This window comes from Brienomyrus brachyistius, chromosome 19 (assembly GCF_023856365.1).
Source record: "Brienomyrus brachyistius isolate T26 chromosome 19, BBRACH_0.4, whole genome shotgun sequence".
NCBI lineage: Eukaryota > Metazoa > Chordata > Actinopteri > Osteoglossiformes > Mormyridae > Brienomyrus > Brienomyrus brachyistius.
Genome location: NC_064551.1, coordinates 5,284,519 through 5,301,990, shown reverse-complemented (window position 1 = coordinate 5,301,990; position 17,472 = coordinate 5,284,519). Strand labels below are relative to the sequence as shown.

General features: G+C 47.2%; 2 protein-coding genes across 2 annotated transcripts in view; both read right to left on the bottom strand.

Annotated features, from left to right (window-relative positions):
• cep85l (centrosomal protein 85, like) overlaps positions 1-133 on the bottom strand; it is a 47,509-nt gene extending 47,376 nt beyond the window's left edge. The window contains exon 1 of the mRNA XM_048985141.1: positions 54-133. Within this exon, the coding sequence (XP_048841098.1) occupies positions 54-69 (16 nt within the window). The 5' untranslated portion in view covers positions 70-133. The remainder of the gene's footprint in view (positions 1-53) is intronic.
• Positions 134-1,478: 1,345 nt separating this feature from the next.
• mcm9 (minichromosome maintenance 9 homologous recombination repair factor) lies at positions 1,479-16,485 on the bottom strand. The gene is made up of 13 exons (XM_048986324.1): positions 16,315-16,485; positions 15,105-15,421; positions 10,970-11,286; positions 10,481-10,562; positions 9,956-10,156; positions 9,605-9,730; positions 9,178-9,297; positions 8,423-8,597; positions 7,721-7,923; positions 7,035-7,244; positions 6,136-6,218; positions 5,908-6,053; positions 1,479-5,702 (listed from the first exon to the last, which is right to left on the bottom strand). Exons 2-13 carry the CDS (start codon positions 15,412-15,414, stop codon positions 3,767-3,769), a joined length of 3,909 nt encoding a protein of 1,302 aa, XP_048842281.1. The 5' UTR covers positions 15,415-15,421; positions 16,315-16,485; the 3' UTR covers positions 1,479-3,766.
• Positions 16,486-17,472: the final 987 nt, after the last annotated feature.

The following is a 17,472-nucleotide window of genomic DNA, read 5'->3' as shown; positions in this document are numbered from 1 at the left end:
TAAAAAAATCTCCATTGAAAAAAATATTTGCAAAGCAGATGTGTTTAACTTACGCGCGTTCTTCTTCATGAGGTCTTCAGCAGGCAAAGCAGAAGCTGGGCCAGGAAGTGGTGACAGCTTAGAGTATCACAACCGAAACCCAACACTGAAAATGTTACAGCCGTCCACCTTCCCTACAACCTCAGCAAAAGACGGAAAAAACAGCATGAAAAAATGTCACCCATCTGCATTTACTCATCTGGAGCTTCAGTGATGGAATATTTCTGCCATCATTGTTTTATCAGGTTATTTGGGTCATAATTCAGTGATCGTGCTGCATTTCCGACATGTCCAATCTAGTCAACAATCAGTAGAGATGTAACTATAACCAGAATTTAAATCTGAATTAAGCTAATGTCTTAAAATGAACACAAACACCAGGAACTCAGACTCCACTGACCACCTTTAGGCAGTCCAGGATGACAGTGAGTGCCCCTATATATTTACTATGGTGTTCTGTGAAATCTGTTTCTTCACAGTACCTGTAGGTGCTTGTTAGTTCACCCTTGACCAGCACAGAACCCAGGCATACTTCCAACTCTTTATCTAATAATCTAATGACTACAGCCTAACATATAAAGGAAACATTCTTTTGGATTTATTGATCACTAGAACTGTGTTCCCCAACCCGGTCCCATATTTTTACATCCCTCCCAGCTCCCTACTGGGGAAAAACCTGGACCATCTGTGGAACCCCAAGGACCCAGTTGGGAAAAGCTGCTCTAGAACATTCCATATGCTACATTTATTGCCATCTTGAGAATGACATGATCGTAGATGTAGGATGTGATGTCAGACCCGGTTTAGATTATAAAGAACATAAGCAACTGGTTCTGAACCAGTGGTGAAGTTTAGAAGCAGACCTGGCAATAAAGCTAGTCGGGGGAAGCATCCTTGGTCAGTTCATACTGCTTAACCCACATTTTTTGGCCCTGAAAGGCCTGATCCAACCTCAGTTCCTCTGGTTGACATCCCGGATGTAGCACTGGAGCCGCAAATCTTAGTCACATTTTTTTCTCTTAAGAAAGCATGTGTTTCTGACCCAGTTGAAATTGGAAGGATCGACATTTAACGTTTTAGTAGCCAGAAAAATAAGAGTGTGACTCCATGTTTCAGAAGTAGGCCAGCAGTTCTAATCTAATTTCACAAGCTCAGAGGATGTAAGGCAACAGAGCGAGTTCAGGGCTGAATCTGGAGCAGTGCGCAGGTCGTTCAGAGCTACAGGCACACTGCTGCTCTTTTGCATCCCCTCATGTCCTGACCTCCAGCTCACCGTTTCTGCACCTGTACACAAGCCAGTCTCTTCTCAGAGTGCCGCTAAGGTACCCGAAATGGCACCAGGTTCCAGCAGTGCTCAGGCCAGCCAGGGATAATCTGGGGTGATTCTAAAGCAATTCAACGACATGAAACCATAACCTTCAAATGTGTGTTTGGTTGTATTCTACTTCAGCTCATTTAATGAAGAATATTACCAAATTTAGGCTTTGTACAGATATGAAACACGGAACCAAAACCTAAACAATTTGTCAATGATCCAGCCACCTCAGTAACCATTATGACATCAAACTGTGATATCAGATTTCAAATTTTTTCAATGAATAAAAATAAAAACATTCGTCAATCCCCAAGAAAAAAACGGTTTCTCTTTTTACGGAGCTGGTGGATGATCTCCATCACAACGTGATCAAACAAAAACTTGTAATTACAAATCCGCAAATATTTGGTTGCAGCTCATATCCTCTTCGCATAAAAAGCATTGCGAATCTGAGGTACTGTTCTCTTCACGAAAATTAACGGTTCAGGAAAGACCCTCACCGTACACCACATACATGAGACAGAAAACTCTTTGCGTGACCATCGGAGTAGAGATAAACATGGAACGGTCAGCCAGCAGGGCAGAGCCAAACGTGCTCCTGGCACCAATCCATGCGTCTCCATTAGCTGCCACAGCAATCAGTTAAGAGGCTCTTAGCACAGCTTAGTTACAGAGTGCGAGTGACAATAATCCAATAAAAATTTCAGCGATAACATGCATGTCGCTAACAAGGACCCAGAGATAAGGCGAATAATATTCTGAATTATTGGGTGATGTGGTGTACTGGTGTAAATAACAAAAGAATAAACAGGTTTAAATCTCGAAAGAAAGTCCTTGTAAGTATGTCAAGTATTCAGTTGCATAAATATTTAAATCTGTGCAAATAAAGCATTTCCGTGTAATGATCCTCATAGCATTTGCGTCTTGTAATTTTTCTCAATAGATTAATTTCCCATGAAAACATTAAACAGTTGCAAAAACAAAAGAAATAGACACAGGAGCTCATTTAGGCAGAAGTCACTGATGAAAAAACTTGCATTTTCAAAACAAGTTTATATGACCATGTATGAAGTAGCCATCGAGTAAACAGTATCGTGTTTTCTTACTAATTGAGAGTATTGAAATATTCAAGTGATCCTGCTGTGCGGCTCTGTGCATTCAGATATTCGCTTAATCAATGCATAATATGCAAAAATCAATGCTAATAAAATTCAATCCACTAGCAGGATGCAGCGGATGCAGGCTGTTCATCCGGTAATAACTGCAATTTACAGTGCTGTCTGCCATGAGGCTGCGGACAGGGCAGGAAACGTACAGCTACAGCTTCTCAGAACCATCGTATCAGATTTTCTTTAAAGGGTTTGGGAAAAAGAAAAAAAAAATCCTTTAATGATTTTTAAAATTTTAAAGCTACAGAGGACAGCCCATCCAGCCTGGAATATTTCCGATCAATAATAATTCATTATTAATAAGGCCATTGCCTCATCTGCAGGAAGTTAGAGGCCATTAAAGTCGTCATTCTGGGTGCCGCTTCCAGCCGTCATCATGCCCCCTAAATAAACTCCATCATCTTCTCCTCAGGCCCCCTCGCCCGACTCTGACAGCCAAGCATTGACCTACATAGGCCAGACAATGGTAATACTCCATTGCACGAAATATCATATCATTCCTGTGAGCAGGCCAGTACCTTAGAAATACAGCAAATTCAAATGGAGCTCACCCCTCAGAGAGGGTTCACCCCAGTGCTCAACTCAGAGCGTGAGTGATGACATCTAAGTGGCCCACTTTCTTTTTGTTTTGATGCCTATATGACACTCCGGACAGAAAAAGTGTTGGAGGTTTCTAAATGGCATCGGTGCTAGGGACAAGTCTGACCTTGATCTGGCCTACCAAAACCACATCCCCCGGGTCCAGTTACAGCCCTGCCATTAAAACCGATCTCATTAAGCGCCGAGCTAAACACCGTCTTCCTAGCACCTCCTTGTGGAATTCTTCCAGTGTAGCCATGACGACGGTGGCGTGCTGTACGTGCTGCACTGGGCTCCCTCGAGGAGGACACTTGCATCTGCAGACGACACGCACTTCGCCATGCGACAAGCTGTCACCGCAGAATGTCCGAGCCGGAACCGAGATTTTGTCCCGCGTCCAATAAGGGTTTGTGGTCTGGCGGGGGAAATACAGAGAAGGCCTTTGTGTGGTTTTGGCAGGGGTGACTTTGCAGAGAGGCAGACAATAGGGAATGTATAATACATAATTACAAAATTAATAAATGCATATTTCTAAAGGCAGCCCAAGCCTTAGAGGAAATTCTGCAGCACAAAGAGGCGCTAAGGATATTTCTTTACATTACATAAACACAAAAAAATAAAACAGAAATACAGGCATCATGAAGATACCCGGTACAGTAGTCAGTCACACTTTAACTCTCTTGCCAAGCTCCTCCTCCCAGTCCACCTCCAGCTCAGCATCATCTATAGCTGTGCAGTTGAACATGGACCGGCCTGGGAAGACCGTCTTTGACGCGCTCGGCCCGAACTCGAAACACTTCCTCTTCCTGGGGTTCCCAGCATGCTCCTCTGTGGAGCTGTCTTTCCCACTCTTTCCAGCGGGTGCGGCGCCCCTGGCTGCCGGCTCGGTTCGCTTGTCCGCTGAGGCCGTGTAGGAAAAGACAGACAGTTTGGCCAGGGTGCAGCTGGAGACTGTCCGAGGGGGGTCTGGGCAAGGGGGCCTGGCCTCCAGGGCTGTGATGTCACCCGTCTCCATGCTGCTCAGGCGCTGGAGCAGTCTCTGTCGCTTATGCTCCCGCCCATCCTCTCCCTCTGCTGGGTCGGCAGGGCCCTGGCCCCTCTCCATGTGGTTATGAGGCCTTTCAGCCAGTCTGTGCTCTTCTGCTTTGGACCCCATTTTGAACCTGAACTTTGTGCTCATGCTGCGTCTCTCCGGCCTCCGCGATCCCTCCGCCGCCCCCTCCGGCCTCCGCGATCCCACCGCCGCCCCCTCCGGCCTCCGCGATCCCTCCGCCGCCTCCGCTGGCCTCCGCGATCCCACCGCCGCCCCCTCCGGCCTCCGCGATCCCACCGCCGCCCCCTCCGGCCTCCGCGATCCCACCGCCGCCCCCTCCGGCCTCCGCGATCCCTCCGCCGCCTCCGCTGGCCTCCGCGATCCCACCGCCGCCCCCTCCGGCCTCCGCGATCCCTCCGCCGCCTCCGCTGGCCTCCGCGATCCCTCCGCCGCCCCCTCCGGCCTCCGCGATCCCACCGCCGCCCCCTCCGGCCTCCGCGATCCCTCCGCCGCCTCCGCTGGCCTCCGCGATCCCTCCGCCGCCCCCTCCGGCCTCCGCGATCCCTCCGCCACCCTCTCCGGCCTCCGCGATCCCTCCGCCGCCCTCTCCGACTTCCGCGATCCCACCGCCGCCCCCTCCGGCCTCCGCGATCCCTCCGCCACCCTCTCCGGCTTCCGCAATCCCTCCGCCACCCTCTCCGGCTTCCGCGATCCCTCCGCCGCTCTCTCCGGCTTCCACGATCCCTCCACTACTCTCTCCGACTCCCCCGCCCATCTCTCTGTGTCTGGCCGCTCCTTATCTGCACCCCTGGGGCACTGGTTCACCAGGATTCCTCCTGCTTCTTTCGGTTCCTTTCTTTCCATCTCCAGAAAGCAATCAGGGTCTTTCACCCTTAAGCTCGAGTCACCTGGAGGATTGTCAAGGTCGGACATGTGAGACAGCTTCTTCCTGGGCCGGAAGATGAACCCTGAGAGTTTGGAGTGTGGGTCGTCCCCGGTCTCCCCAGTCCCTGGTGCACTGTGGCCACCGAGTAATGGGATCTGCTCTGCATCTCTGTTACTCGTGGCCTGTTTCTTGTCAGCAATGGGGGTGCTGTGGGAGGGCAGGGGCGGGTGGTCAAATGGCTCCCCACCAGCTTTAGCGTTTGGTCCTGGAGCCCCAGGCCGCAAGGGTGTGGAGGTCAGGGCCTGGAGCCTCCTGCCTCGGAGCTTCTCGGACAGCTTATCCATCACAGACGTCGTCCCCTTTGCCACATCCGGCGGACCAGCGGGCTCGTCTCCTGCGGCTGTCATCTGCTGCTCGCGCCTCTCTGTCGGGCTGCCGGGGGCCTCGTTGGGGACACAAGACAGAGCTGCCGAAATCGGCGAGAGCTGTATCGGAGCGTCAGCCTCCACCGGGCCAGACAGCGAGTGGAACCACTCCAAAGCGGGATCTGAGCCGCTCAGAGTCGGTAGAAGAGAATGGGCATCCCGGGCAGCACCAGAGCTCGTGTTGTGACAGGGCTGCTCTTCTGGATCTACTGGACCCTCTGCTCGGCTGCTGGAGGTCCTGCATCTTTTAATCAACCTACAAGAGCAACAAGCAGGAACCAGCTATAGCAGTTCACTTTTATATTATTACACATTTGTTTCCTGGTGTAGTGTGCAAAGTGCCACATTTAAAATGGGTTAAACTGTGTGTATATTTATATTATGTGCCATTTTTATGCCAAAATGCTCCAAAACGAGGCCCAATAGAAGCCCCCCGTCTCCTCGCACTTCGGTCGCCTTACTGTGACAGCCTCCCCAGCTCCTTTCTGAGAAGATGCTGCAATCCCAGTGCTTCCAGTATGACTTTGCACTGTTGCCGGTACTGCTCGCAGGGATCGTCGGGGAACGAGGTGTGCAGCGCGTTCACTTCTCCCAGGAGGGCGCCCCCCTGAGGCGCATACACGCAGTCAGCAGGAAAGCACGATCTTACCTACGCCGAAGCGGATCGCGGGAAGCGACGGACGCCCTACCTGCATGGAGCACTCCATCACGGAGACGACCACGACCGCATCCTCCACTGTGACGGTTTCCCGGAACATCAGCCGGGCATGCGCTGGACGTCGAGCAGGAAACAGAAGGAAAAGCGATGTCATTATCCTAATACAGAATTATGAACCACATTCAAGTTAATACAGACATTTATATGACGAGATCAGGCAGGGTTCATTTAGGGACAGTTTAATGCTGCGGGTCGCTCTGCATTTTCACCACACGCTGCCTCATGGGCAGCATCGCCACGGTCCCCCGCCTCCCCACTCAGCCACGTTTCTCCCACAAGGAAACACCGGCACTCAGACCTTAAGGCTACTCGATAGCCGCTAATTACTACATACAAGGGCACTGGGGCATAAACGGCCAGTCATTTGTGCACTGGAAATATTTAGTTACCAGTACTCTCATCTGCTATTTGTTTGCTGTGATAGAGTTTTCTTTCAACATTATTTGCTTGAACTTAATGCTGTCTGGGGGGCTAATTTGTTACACTTCATGCTGATGTTACCCTTAACTGACAGGCTGCGGGAGTCATGTGACTATGCATCTCACTGAACCGAGTATATATGACAATAATGTTTCACAGTGAATCTATTTCCCCCATAGACCTAGGCTCATGATTTTGTGTACAGATTTACTATATTGTCTTGATTGTCCTTGTTTTTTTTTTTGTGCGACACCCAAAGTATATTCCTGGTATGCAAAAGTAACAGATAAATGATTGGCAAAAGATAATCGATATCATTTGATATCGCTGATATCATTGCCCTCATCTCTAATGATGTTAACACTACTACTACCACTAATAATAATGATGATGATGATGATGATAACAACAACGGTGAGGATGATGTCGCATGTAAGCATGCAGGCCTGCCTTCGGCCAGGCGTCCGAGGCTCTCCAGCATGCGCACGGTGGTGCGGGCGGCGCTGCGACCCTCGCTCTGCCTCTGCACTTGGTAGTAGCGCGCCAGCACCGAGCTCGCCTCATCCGTCATGCGCGGCTGCAGCCCCTTTGCCAGGCAGAAGTAGGCCTTCATCTTCTCCAGGCCCCACAGGGAGTCGGCTGGGCCGTCGGTGCCAGGAGCTGTGGGTGGGGTTCACGTGCGCGCACACACGCACACACACACACACACACACACACACACACACACACGCACACACACACGCACACACACACGCACAGTCACTTAGCTGGGCAAGAGCCCTCATGCAATGCAAATTCCACATGCAAAACCAAAAATCAACATTGATCCCCAACTTTCCACAAACGTGTTCTAATCAACACTGACAAGTTACCTGAGAAACCCCAAAGTAACCCATCTATCATTCAGGAGACTCCGACGTCACAGATAGTGCTTCATGTAAGATGCAGACACTCGGCAAACAGTGCCACCAAGGGGCACGTCATTCTGCATACAGTCTCACGCTTCACTTTGGATATTTACGCAAGCCAGACAGCGACACCCTCGGCTGAGAGCTGTAAGAGTGCTGCTTTCTCATTCTGGAACTTCACTAACAACCGAATTACTGAAACGTCCAAGACATTAACCCGGGACAGACCTTTGTTCTGAAGGATGAACGAGGAGATGATTCTGTCCCATTCAGGATTCTTAGTGTCCAGCAGGACCAGGACCAAGTCGAAGCGGCTCAGCAGTGGGCTGGCCAGCGCCACGTTCACCGAGACGGGGACGCTGGGGTCGTACTGGCCCTTGGGGTTGGTCGCTGCCAGGATGGTGGTCCTTGTGTTCAGCTTACACACCATGCTGTACGCCAGTCAGACAAACAGACCTTCACCTCGGTGCTATAGGCACGGTAATCTGCACGAGGCCCCTAGCCTCTGCCACTCTCACGACATGCCCCCGTTTGTTTGTTATTGGTATGTTCCACCTACCCCCACCTCTGTATACTTTGGCGTTTCCCATTTTATCTCCCACCGGTATCCCGGATACCAAATTTGATGCCTACGTCAGACCTATAACGCACTCTCATGCGATCATTTCCTCCGCTCTGTCCTGAAACATCAATCCACTATTTTCTTTCCCTTCAACTCCTGTTCTCCTTTTGGGCTTTTGTAGGCCAAAGCCAGCTCATCCCCATCCACACCCAAAAACAGGAAACTCTGCCACAGGGTTCTAATGTTGTCAGTCGTCCTTCCGGGAGACTCTCTCACAGCTGTGAGCGTTACGGAGTTGAGGGCGAGCAGGCGAGAAGGGGATGTGGTGATGTAATGTTGTGCGTGGCGCCCCCTGCTGATGTCCTCACCCAGCCTTGGCAACGCTGATGGTCTGCTGCTCCATGGCCTCGTGGATGCTGGTGCGGTCCTGCTCCTTGATGCTGTTGAACTCGTCGATGCAGCAGAGTCCCCCGTCGGACAGCACCAGCGCCCCTGCCTCCAGATGCCACTCCCCGGAGTCCTTCACCGCTGCCACCGTCAGCCCTGTGGGGGCAACGTCACAGAGACGGCGGAACATGACTGCACCAGAAGGTTGCCAGAGCGAAACTCGACCTTCATTCCCTTGAGCCAAAGTACTTCATTGCTCCAGTATAACATGTCGACATATATCATAAGGGAGAATCTGAACATTCCGAATTAACACATAGGAGTGTCCATTTTCGACCCAGAATGCACCTCTCACTGGCACAATCTACACCCATCACAGCAGGACAGTAAAACATACAACCGTATGCAAATGTATCAGGGTCCAAGAATAAGGTGACTGGCAAAAAAAAAAAAAGAAACTAAAGGCAACAGCACGGCTTTTGAAAATACAAACATACTGTTTTCTGCTCGTACAATGCCTGGACGGTATAATGGTATGACAAATTAGATACTAGCCACACCAAGCTAGGGAAGGGAGGATAGTCTGTTAAGGCTGCCCTGCTGTTGGGATATTTAATAAAGTATCTATTAGAGAAATATCCAGCTGTTAATGAGCCGAGTGGTAGCTGTGTTATTCACTTCCTATATTCATAAGTACGTAAAAGAGCTGACTCGTTAATAAGCAGAGGGCACTCGCCTGCGTTGGTGGAGCCGATGCCAGCGGTGAGCACAGAGCGTGGCGTGATCTTGGCGGCATATTTCAGGAACTGTGACTTCCCAGTGCCCGGATCACCCACCAGCAGCAGGTGAGACTCGCCTGTACGGGAAACAGACCTCCGTTAGCAGGTTTGAACGTTTGGGCTGATTTTACTGCGGAAGCTATTGCCCATTTTGAATCCCTCGTTTTAGTCAAACAGCCAGGTATAAGCCGAACATAGCAATAACTAAAATACACTATGGAGATTTTAAATTAAAAATGCTTTTGTTTGATTACCCTACACACCCTGTGAATAATTAGTTCTTGGTCATCCCAAAGACCGTATTTCTTACTAAAATTATTATTATTTTAATCTTTGGCCCCCTTCAGCCCTAGGAACAGTAGATTTCTCAGTGGGCACACTGACCTCTGACTCTTGTTCCAGAAGCATCTATTCTTTGAACTCCACCTGACAATACCAAGGCAACGGCTAGCTTGACAACATACAGGCCAAACACCTGCGGACACAGGCTCATCAGAATCTGGTTCCTGCCTTCACAAAGACAAAATGCAAGTGAAACACTTTTTATTGTCCAATGGTCAGGATTTCATACATCAAGAAGGCAACATTTTTTCAAAAATGATGGACAAATTGTATTCCAACAGCAAGTGTTCTATTGGATGCAGGTACTGGTAACGTATGTGGCACTCAGGTCTTTTAACTTCTAAAGATAGAGTAGTAGTTGAGAACGTTAAAAGAGGAGTATTTATTATATACCCTCTAAAGGATTGTCCTTGTATTTTTCCCAGAATTCCTCAAACTCCTTCTGAACGTCTTCTAACACCAATGCTGCGGTGGACTGCTCATTGTTAACCTCGACAAAGTTTGCCCGGAGTACTATCTCCAGGTCACAGCGAGTGTCCTGGTACAGCGGCTTCCATCGTTGCCGAACCACGCCATACACCGTGATGTCATCCCCTGTGGGGCACACGAGCAGGCATCGGTGAGGTCATTTCCTGTGGACTGTAAGACAGCACTGGAGAGCAAGCAAAGCTGGTCTCCATTAGTGCATCCAGACAGTTTGGCAAGAAAGACACTGAGGAGAAGAATCTGATTCCAGATGTTTGGAAAATCCTGGCAAGGGCAAAGAATATCTACTATGTAAAGTGTTGCAAAGAGGAGGCATCCTTAGAAACCGTACCGGATACAAAATGCTTCATAAGACCAAAGATTTGATACCCTTAGACACTTCAATATTTATCTGGGTCAACTCAAAAAGGATTCAAGGAACATGTCCTTAACCTGATTTACAGCTGTCCACAAGGTCGTCCTCCAGGATCACCAGCATGGACCTTGGAATACTGCCCACGGAGAGTCTCTGGGCCTGGGGAGGAAAACAGCAAATACAGGGCATGGAAGGCTGGCCCAGACCTCAGCTACCCACAACAGAAGAACCCATTACTGAACTGGTCATGCATTGGAAAACTGGCTCTTTGTAGCCACCTAGTGTGCAAACTGTGAAATGACACAACATGTTTTCTCTCAGGAAATAGAAATTATTTAACAATTCCGTTTCAGTGATTCCCACTATTGCTTAAACATTTCCAGCTTATACTGCAGGCTTTTCTGTAACTACTTGAAAGTTTATATCACTTCTTCTTCTCTTGCTTTGCCACACATCACATTAAACTTACACATAATAAGTAGCATCAAAACAGTAAAGAATCTTACACCCAAGCACTAGATTAGCAAACACAGGCAAAAAGAGATATCTCCTGAAGCCTTTACTACCTGCTCCTGGATCTTGACCTCCTGGTAGTCCCTGCAGCCAGCGGGAGAGGACAGGCCTTCGGACAGGCAGGTGAACTTAAAGGAGCCGCAGCCCTCCTCGTTGGCGCAGGAGGTGGGAGGCTTGAAGCTGTAGAACTGCTCCAGGTCGGCCTGGACTGTGAACACGTACTTGCACTGGTTGCACATGTAGTCCCTCTCTAACTCCAGCACTTTGGTGTTGCTGGTGCGGATGACGGTGCCAGTCACGGACAGGAAGTGACCCACGTCACGTGACCTGGGGATGTGATCTCGCGTCAGCTCAGGGCAAACCGGCAGACCTAAGATACACAGACGGAGGCCACGTCAACACTGACGGTCAATGATTATGTAGCGGAATCGACACTCGCCAACAGAGAACCAAAGCATCAATAACAGCGTGGTGAGCATACTGTAGCTGTAACTCCTAATGACCACTGGGTGGCACTCTATTCTCATTTTTCAATATGACACTTGGCATGCTTTTGTACACCACATTAAGAGACTGGCATTTAGCTTTTAGTTAATTAATATTTATTCATTATGATAAACTATAAGTTATACTTAATGCCTAAAGACGTGACATATATGTTAACAATAGCATCCTGAGGACAGATCATGTAGTTTTCCATCCATGGCTTATAACAAGCTCCATATGGCTCTAACAATATATGTATTCTTCGGTACATCATTTTTGGTTCGGACTAGAAGTTACGTTGGGGAGGTATGGTGGAGCACTGTTGCTTCACACCTGCGGGACGAGGGTTCGAATCTCCGCCATGCCTGTATGTGTGTGGAGTTTGCATATTCTCCCTATGTCGTCGCAGGATTTCCTGCAGCTACTCCAGTTTCCTGAGGTTAATTGGAGTTGTCAAGTTGCCCGCAAGTGTGTATGGTGCATGAAGGTGCCCTGCAATGGGTTGACGCCCCACCCTTGGTTGTTCCCTGCCTTGCGCCCGCAGGCTCCAGATTAGGATGTGGCCCCCCCACGACCCTGAATAGGACAAGCGGTTTCAGAGGCTCAACATAAAAAAATAAATAAAAAAAACATTATGCCCATTTTTGGTGTCATTTAACAGGAAACCAAAGTTGTTCATAAGCCCAAGACTTCGGTTGGCTCTGTTATACCAAACTCTTGCTGGAGAAACATCCAACTCGCCAACTCATCAGCGGAGCGTGTGAACGAACGGAGCAAAGCAGAAAACAACTCTGCAAGTTGTTTCCCTGTGGTTTTGTACTAGGAAATTCAGACCATGCTTGATAATAGAGAAGATGGGATTTAAACGAGATTACGTTCATGACGTACAGATAAGCATCTTTTAGGTTTTTTTATTCATACAGACAGACCCATTCACTTTGGCTAACATCCATCCATCCATCCATTTTCCAAACCGCTTATCCTACTGGGTCATGGCGGGTCCAGAGCCTATCAAACTCCACACACATGTGACCCAGGCGGAGACTCGAACCTGGGTTCCAGAGGTGTGAGGCAACAGTGCCAACCACTGCACCACCATGCCGCCCCCCCATTGGCTAACAGCTGCTCCTAATTGAGTTTGCATTTTTAATAATATCAAAACAAATTCTGTTATCCCGGTGGTACCGAAATTGCACAGGACCATGAACCTAGAATCCAGGTTTGTACTGAACCGTGAATTTTGTGTACTGTTACACTCCAACAATTTACAGATGCCAATTAGTCGAGTAACACGTGTGGCAAGGAACCGCACATGTGAGAGGAATTCAGAGCGACACGAGCCCTTGTTCCACACGCAAACGCCACAAACACAGAAAAGAGGCGGGACTTAAAACCCCAACCCCAGTGTGAGACACTGCAGTGCCACCCACTCAGCCACCACACTTCCCCGTACTGCAATGTACCATATTTATATTATTAAGTATCCCTGCCTTGTGCTGTGTGCTTGCTGTGATAGACACCAGGCTCACTGGAACCCTGTACTGGATAAATGATTGTGGCAAGTAGATGGATGAATGTGAAAAAATAACTTAATAAAAATAATAACACAGTTGTTCCAGTTGAAACCATGTAATTGGACCACATTCACTCCCAGGGATGAGGAATATGATTAAAACACAAGGATATTCATCACTGCGTGTTCCGACGCAACAGCCTACAGCAGCAAGCTGCGATCCCACAGGCCGCTGGGAGATGCAGGCCTTGGGCCAGATTTGATTAAGGCAACAAGCTGTTTTTCCTTAAGAACACAACCGAGGCTGAAGTTGCTTGCCAGCATAGGCTTGTTAAATATAAACAGTCTTCATGTTGTGAACGTTTGGGGGTGGGGGGGAAAAAATGCTACTGTATAAACGGAACGAGACAGCATCTCCACTGGAGCTAGAAATAGATCCGGGGAATTACCGGAGCAGGAAATGTGTGCGGAGCATGGAGCTACGATCAGGTCACATGACTGGGGCCCAGCGCACTCAGTGTGTTCATACAGGACTACTCATGCTGTATTCGCCTAATCTGATTCCTAATCTGATTTCTACGGCGACAAACTGCAGAGGGCGATATGAAACCACAACATGTCAGAAAGAGATCAGAATGGTGAGAGACATGGAAGCGGTGTTATCCAAAGCTAAAGCCACAAACAGCAGCTCCAATCAGAACTGCGAACCACGTCTAACGTCCAGACCAGTGCTCTCCAACCTCATTTACAGTGAGAGATACTGTAGCAAAATTAAATAATCTGGGGAGTCACTGGGATGCAACAGTGAAAGTTGACGAGGGGGAGCCATTAAGACGTCCTGATCTTCGTGATCAACTACAAGTGCCTGAAAGATTGACTTCTTGATCGTTCTTTGCCAATTGGTGACCACGGGTCTAGATTTGGCTCAAATAATTGGTATCATATAATGCAGGGGTAGGTAACCCTGACCCTGGAGTTCCAGTATTCAGCCGTTTTCCATCCTGCCTGGTCTCAAATGGACCACACCTGATATTAGTAACTCATCAGGTAGGACAGAAAACCTGCAGGATATCAGCACTCCAGGATCAGGGTGGCCTACCTCAGATATAATGTATATCATGGAGATCCCTTAATCAAGGTTTGCAACTTATTCTATCCTTAATTTGCTGTTCTGCTCTCACTCAGACAAGTTCTTTTCAGTTGTTTCAGGTGAATTTTATCCCGCCTAAAGTCAATACTTTGCCCGTCGAGAGCAGTTGTTAAATCACACCCTCTCCTTTTGCAACTCCTATTATTTTTGGAGGAAAAAAAACCATCTAAATGGCAAAATGTGTCCTGGCAGGCAGCCCCAGCTCTCTGTAAAAGTCAGATCCCACTTTGTATTCAGAAGGTACGCTAATTAGCATTCCGCACGCTGCAGCCCTACCCTGCTAAAGCTCAGCCGGGGACTTGGCTCCTTTGTTTTGTGGGCTACACTGACGCTTTGCTAATAATGTCCTCAGGCTGTCCTAGGAGACACATAAGGTCACCTTGAAGAGGCTGAGTCCCAAACCCCAGCTCTGCACCATCAGGGTTTAGCTCCGCAGTACTGGGTAATAAAATACACACTACCCATTCAGATTCTATAACGAGATTTCAGCTACACCACCTAAAAGCAAGAAACAAGCAGGATGCCGCAGATCTACAGCTGATCACGGCTCCATTCAGGTCCCAGAAACACTTTTCCATGTACTTCTGATAACCAGGGATCGATGACCTCCTCATTTACAATAGACTACACCACGGAACTTCAATTTGATACCTCACTCTGCTCCAGCCAAATGTCTCCCAGCTGCACACAAGGAGGACAGACAGAATGAGGTGCTAAGACAGGTCTTGCTGGTCTCCATGGAGATTTCAGTTCTCCCAAAGTCATATTTCTCCCAACTAACTTAGCCATCTCCGTTAGCACAGGGACAGTTAGCCACGGAAAATGTCCAGTAACCTGAACATGCTGCAGACCTCCACAATTAAGACTTGTTCCAGCAGCATAGGTTCCAAACCCGGTTCCTGGCTGACTCATCTACTCAAGCAGTTTAGACGATTGCTTACCAGCTGACCCCTAATCAGCTTGACGTCTTTTCGCCATACTGAAGTTGCGATTAAGCAATAACCATTCCTGCCAGCAGAGGTGTAGCACAGCCTCCCACCTGAGATCCTGGCGTGCAGGTTCCGTTTGAGTCGGCATCCAGAGAGCTGGGGGAAGGACTGCAGGACTGCAGTGGCCGCCCTGTGCAGGGCGTGGTCGAAGACAGGCAGGACCTCGCTGGGGAAGGCGATGAAATACTCAGCAATCTCCATGTTGGCTTCAAACAGCGTCATGGCGTTCACCACCACGGGATAGTGCGCGTCCTCCTCGGCCTCCTGCAGGATCTGGAGAAGATCACTCTGGTGGTGTTCCATCACAAACGCCTCGAACGCCTGCCCAATGAAGGCAACCTGGTCCGGATGTATTGACATGGCAGAACTGCAAAAAACGGACATGCCAATCATATGAGGATAACATGCGTTTCAACGCTTACTTTCTGTCACTGCAACAAGAGTTACATATGTAAATTAATATTCAAATGCTACTCTAACCTCACATCATTTTATATAGCCAAAAATTACATCATGCTGATCTGTACATGGAGTCTACTATCAAAGGCTTAACATGAAATGTAATTACAATGTACTGTACACGCTTGAGGAAGTTTACTGTATTGGATAATTAATCAAGGTTACGCCAGGAAGATAAATACACGATAAATAATGAGTTTACTTTTCTTCCCAAGAGAATAAGCATACTGTTTGTAGTTTGTATTCCATTTTCTTACATTTCCCTTAAGTGACGGTACAAAATTAGATGCAGATTTAATATCCTCCGAGGTTTGGCTGTAGATATTAGCTTTTTGTCTTTCTCGGAAGAAATCACTAAAATAAAACTTTATTAGAAGTTAGAACTGAGACAGTTTTATCGCTGTAATCTCACATATAATTACTGACACCTAATGACAACAAAGGGATTTCGTCAAACCATCAATTCTAAGGTAATACACATACGCATTACATATGTTCACTTATTTTCGAAATGTGTACTTAAAATCCACCCAATTTTTTATGTTTAAAAAACAAGGACAGTTTCATTATTCCCCACAACCATAAAACCGTGAAGATAATTGTAATATTTATATGTGCCTAATAATAATTTCCAAACAACTTGTGAATAAGGCATGAAGGTCGAATTACAGAAATTAAAGAGAGACGTTCGCTCATAGTAGTCAGCAATTTCTCACATATATATGCTGTTATACTGTCATTTGTGACCATCGCTACAGTGTCACTCCCCGGCCCCAAAAAGACGCATGAACGTCACCTTACCCCAGCAACTTCCAGCAGGTACTAGCATTAAACTGTTACTCCTGCCTGCTTAGTTGAACGTTATCGATGCATTTTGGCAACCAGGGAATAAACAACATTGCCGCTTTGCATTTTCAAATAACCATATATTTACGCATGTAACGCGACGCGGAAGAAGAACCTTCAGGTCCATTTCGGAATTGCCGCCAGACTGTCCTATTCACCTTTTTCTATAAGGGTACCCATATTAAATAAATTAATAATAAATCTAGCATATGTTCGAATAGAATAATATTATACGAGAAGACAATTTTAACATACACTATTACCACTGAATATTATTCTCGCATCCAGTTTAATCTACATAACAGGTTAAATTCATATCACATATATGCATTCTATCCTTCCCATTAATGGTACGCTCCTAAAAGTTACAATGTGCGCATGTGCGGCCGTTTTCGTGGACTGAGTAATGCGTTGCCATGGTACCCGCTGTCCGAAGGCTACCGCTGTTATTTTAAGAAACTACGGTTACTGCTTATTTGTTATAATTGATGAGCAATATCGTGTAAAAACTTAATTGGAGTAATTTAGTTTATCATAATTTAGTTAATCACAAATGATCGAATGTGCACGCTAGACATTTGTTAAGTGGAATGTTAAAAATGACTGCAAATATTACGTACTGAAACACTAAAAATACTAGAGTAGCACTTGTTAACTAATTTATGATAAAATGTTACAAGTATAGCGAAACAAGTTGCACTTTCTTTTTATTGTTGTAGCGTCAGACTTCATGTAAGTTATGAAGCATATACTCAGTGGCTTGTTTATAAGCAATACCTGTTTGCCAAAGCAAACGACGGCTACAAAATGTCTAAGCGCTTTTAAATGTGGTCTGTATCCAGTACTAGCTATGTGTGTCTTATAAACTAGCCACATGTGGCTAATAAACTGGTGTATATATATGGATATATAAATATGGATAGATGGATGTATTTAGTTAAATCTGAAGTTTTTTTTATAATATATGTACTTCCGGTATACAAGCAGTTACTATACAACTCACACAGGGAATGTTTTGCCTGGTTCTCCGTGACAGAGAACAATTCCCTTATTCAGAATCAACCATGATGTGTTAAATGGCTAAAAAGAAATAAATGAGACATTTCAAATTGG

Excerpts from the sequence above, each read along its gene's own strand:
- mcm9 (XM_048986324.1), bottom strand. The coding sequence starts at position 15,414 with ATGTCAATACATCCGGACCAGGTTGCCTTCATTGGGCAGGCGTTCGAG. Across the intron at positions 7,924-8,422 it reads ATCAGCGTTGCCAAGGCTGG|CATGGTGTGTAAGCTGAACA; the intron begins GTGAGGACATCA and ends ACTGGCGTACAG. Across the intron at positions 6,054-6,135 it reads TGATGGAGTGCTCCATGCAG|GGGGGCGCCCTCCTGGGAGA; the intron begins GTAGGGCGTCCG and ends TATGCGCCTCAG.